Here is a 1,568-nt window from a genome sequence, read left to right on the forward strand (position 1 = left end):
CACTAACGACACAAATAGGCCAGGTTGCAGGCAGCAGCAGCAGCAGCAGCAGCAGCAGCAGCGGCAAGTGGTGACCTAACTGCAGCACACTGGCTGCGGCGAACATAAATCAGAATCTTCCTTGAGTGTTTGGAAGACCAACACGGAAAGTGTCTGCAGCAGACGCCTAGGGTTTAGGGTTTAGGGTTTAGGGTTTAGGGTTTAGCAAAATGAAGATTCATAAAATTAAAGTCGAAAACCCTGTGGTGGAGATGGACGGCGACGAGATGGCTCGCCTCATGTGGCACTGGATCAAAGAAGAGGTCAGCCGGAACCCTAAACCCTAAACCCTAAACCCTAAACCCTTGAAGACCTTCGTTAGCTCTTCGAGCTGTCCTCCCGCCGATTTGCTGTCTGCCGCCACAGCTGCATCTGTTCCCCTTGTTGCTTGCTGCTCAAACCCTAAACCCTAAACCCTAAACCCTAGTTTGTGCGCAGCTGGTCCTGAAGTACCTGGACCTGCTCGGAGAGCGCTTCGACCGTAGCGCTAAACCCTAAATCTCAGAACCTAAACCCTAAACCCTAAACCCTAGTTCGTGCGCACCGGATTTTGAAATACCTTGACTAAACCCTAAACCCTAAACCCTAGTTTGTGCGCAGCTGATTGTGATGTACCTGGAGCTGCCAGTATAGTAATTGGACTGTAGCCCTAAACCCTAAACCCTAGATTATTCGCAGCTCATCCTGAAATACCTGGACGAAACCCTAAACCCTAAACCCTAAACCCTAATTTGTGCGCAGCTGATCATGAAGTACCTGGACCTGCCAATAGAGTACTACGACCGCAGCCCTAAACCCTAAACCCTGAGCCCAAATTCGTGCGCATTTCCTCCACCCCCAAACCCTAAACCCTAAACCCTAAACCCTAATTTGTGCGCAGCTGATCATGAAGTACCTGGACCTGCCAATAGAGTACTACGACTTGAGTTTGGAAAACAGAGATGCAACAGAAGACAAAGTCACTTTGGAAGCAGCAGCAGCAATTAAGAGGGTTGGAGTTGGAGTCAAGTGCGCCACCATCACCCCCGACGAAGAAAGAGTCAAAGGTGCAAACCCTAAACCCTAAACCCTAAACCCTAAAGCCTGGGGCCGCAGGAGGGGGCGCGCGCAGACGAAGCTGCGGGCACGCGGGATTCATGGCTGCAAGTCAAGGGGAGAGGGTTTAGGATCTAGCGTTTGGGGTTTAGGGTTTAGCGTTTAGGGTTTAGGGTTTAGGGTTTAGGGTTTGCGCGCAGAGTTCGGCCTCAAGAAGATGTGGAAGTCCCCAAATGCCACAATTCGAAACATGTTGGGAGGAACCATTTTCAGGATGCCAATTATCGTCAAAAACGTAAACCCTAAACCCTAAACCCTAAACCCTAGGCACAAGCAGCAGCCCGCAACTTATGGGGCAAGTCTGGAGATGCACCTGCGGCCGTCGCTGCTCTGTGTCTCGCTGCAGCTGCTGCAGCATCTGCAACAGCTGCAGCAGCAGCAGCTGCAGCATTAGCTGCTGCAACAGCTGCAACAGCTGCAGCAGCAGCAGCTGC

The 1,568-nt window shown here is 51.5% G+C and overlaps 1 protein-coding gene across 1 annotated transcript; it reads left to right on the forward strand.

The window, feature by feature from the left end:
• Positions 1-251: 251 nt before the first annotated feature.
• Positions 252-1,369, forward strand: ETH_00005540 (Isocitrate dehydrogenase [NADP] cytoplasmic, related; the record flags this gene model as incomplete). The annotated part of the gene is made up of 3 exons (XM_013378959.1): positions 252-302; positions 920-1,085; positions 1,275-1,369. Coding segments are annotated over 3 exons (312 nt in total), but the record flags the coding sequence as incomplete, so codon positions are not given.
• Positions 1,370-1,568: the final 199 nt, after the last annotated feature.

The sequence above is a fragment of the Eimeria tenella genome, genomic scaffold (assembly GCF_000499545.2).
Source record: "Eimeria tenella Houghton genomic scaffold, Eth_scaff1222, whole genome shotgun sequence".
NCBI classification, from domain to species: domain Eukaryota; phylum Apicomplexa; class Conoidasida; order Eucoccidiorida; family Eimeriidae; genus Eimeria; species Eimeria tenella.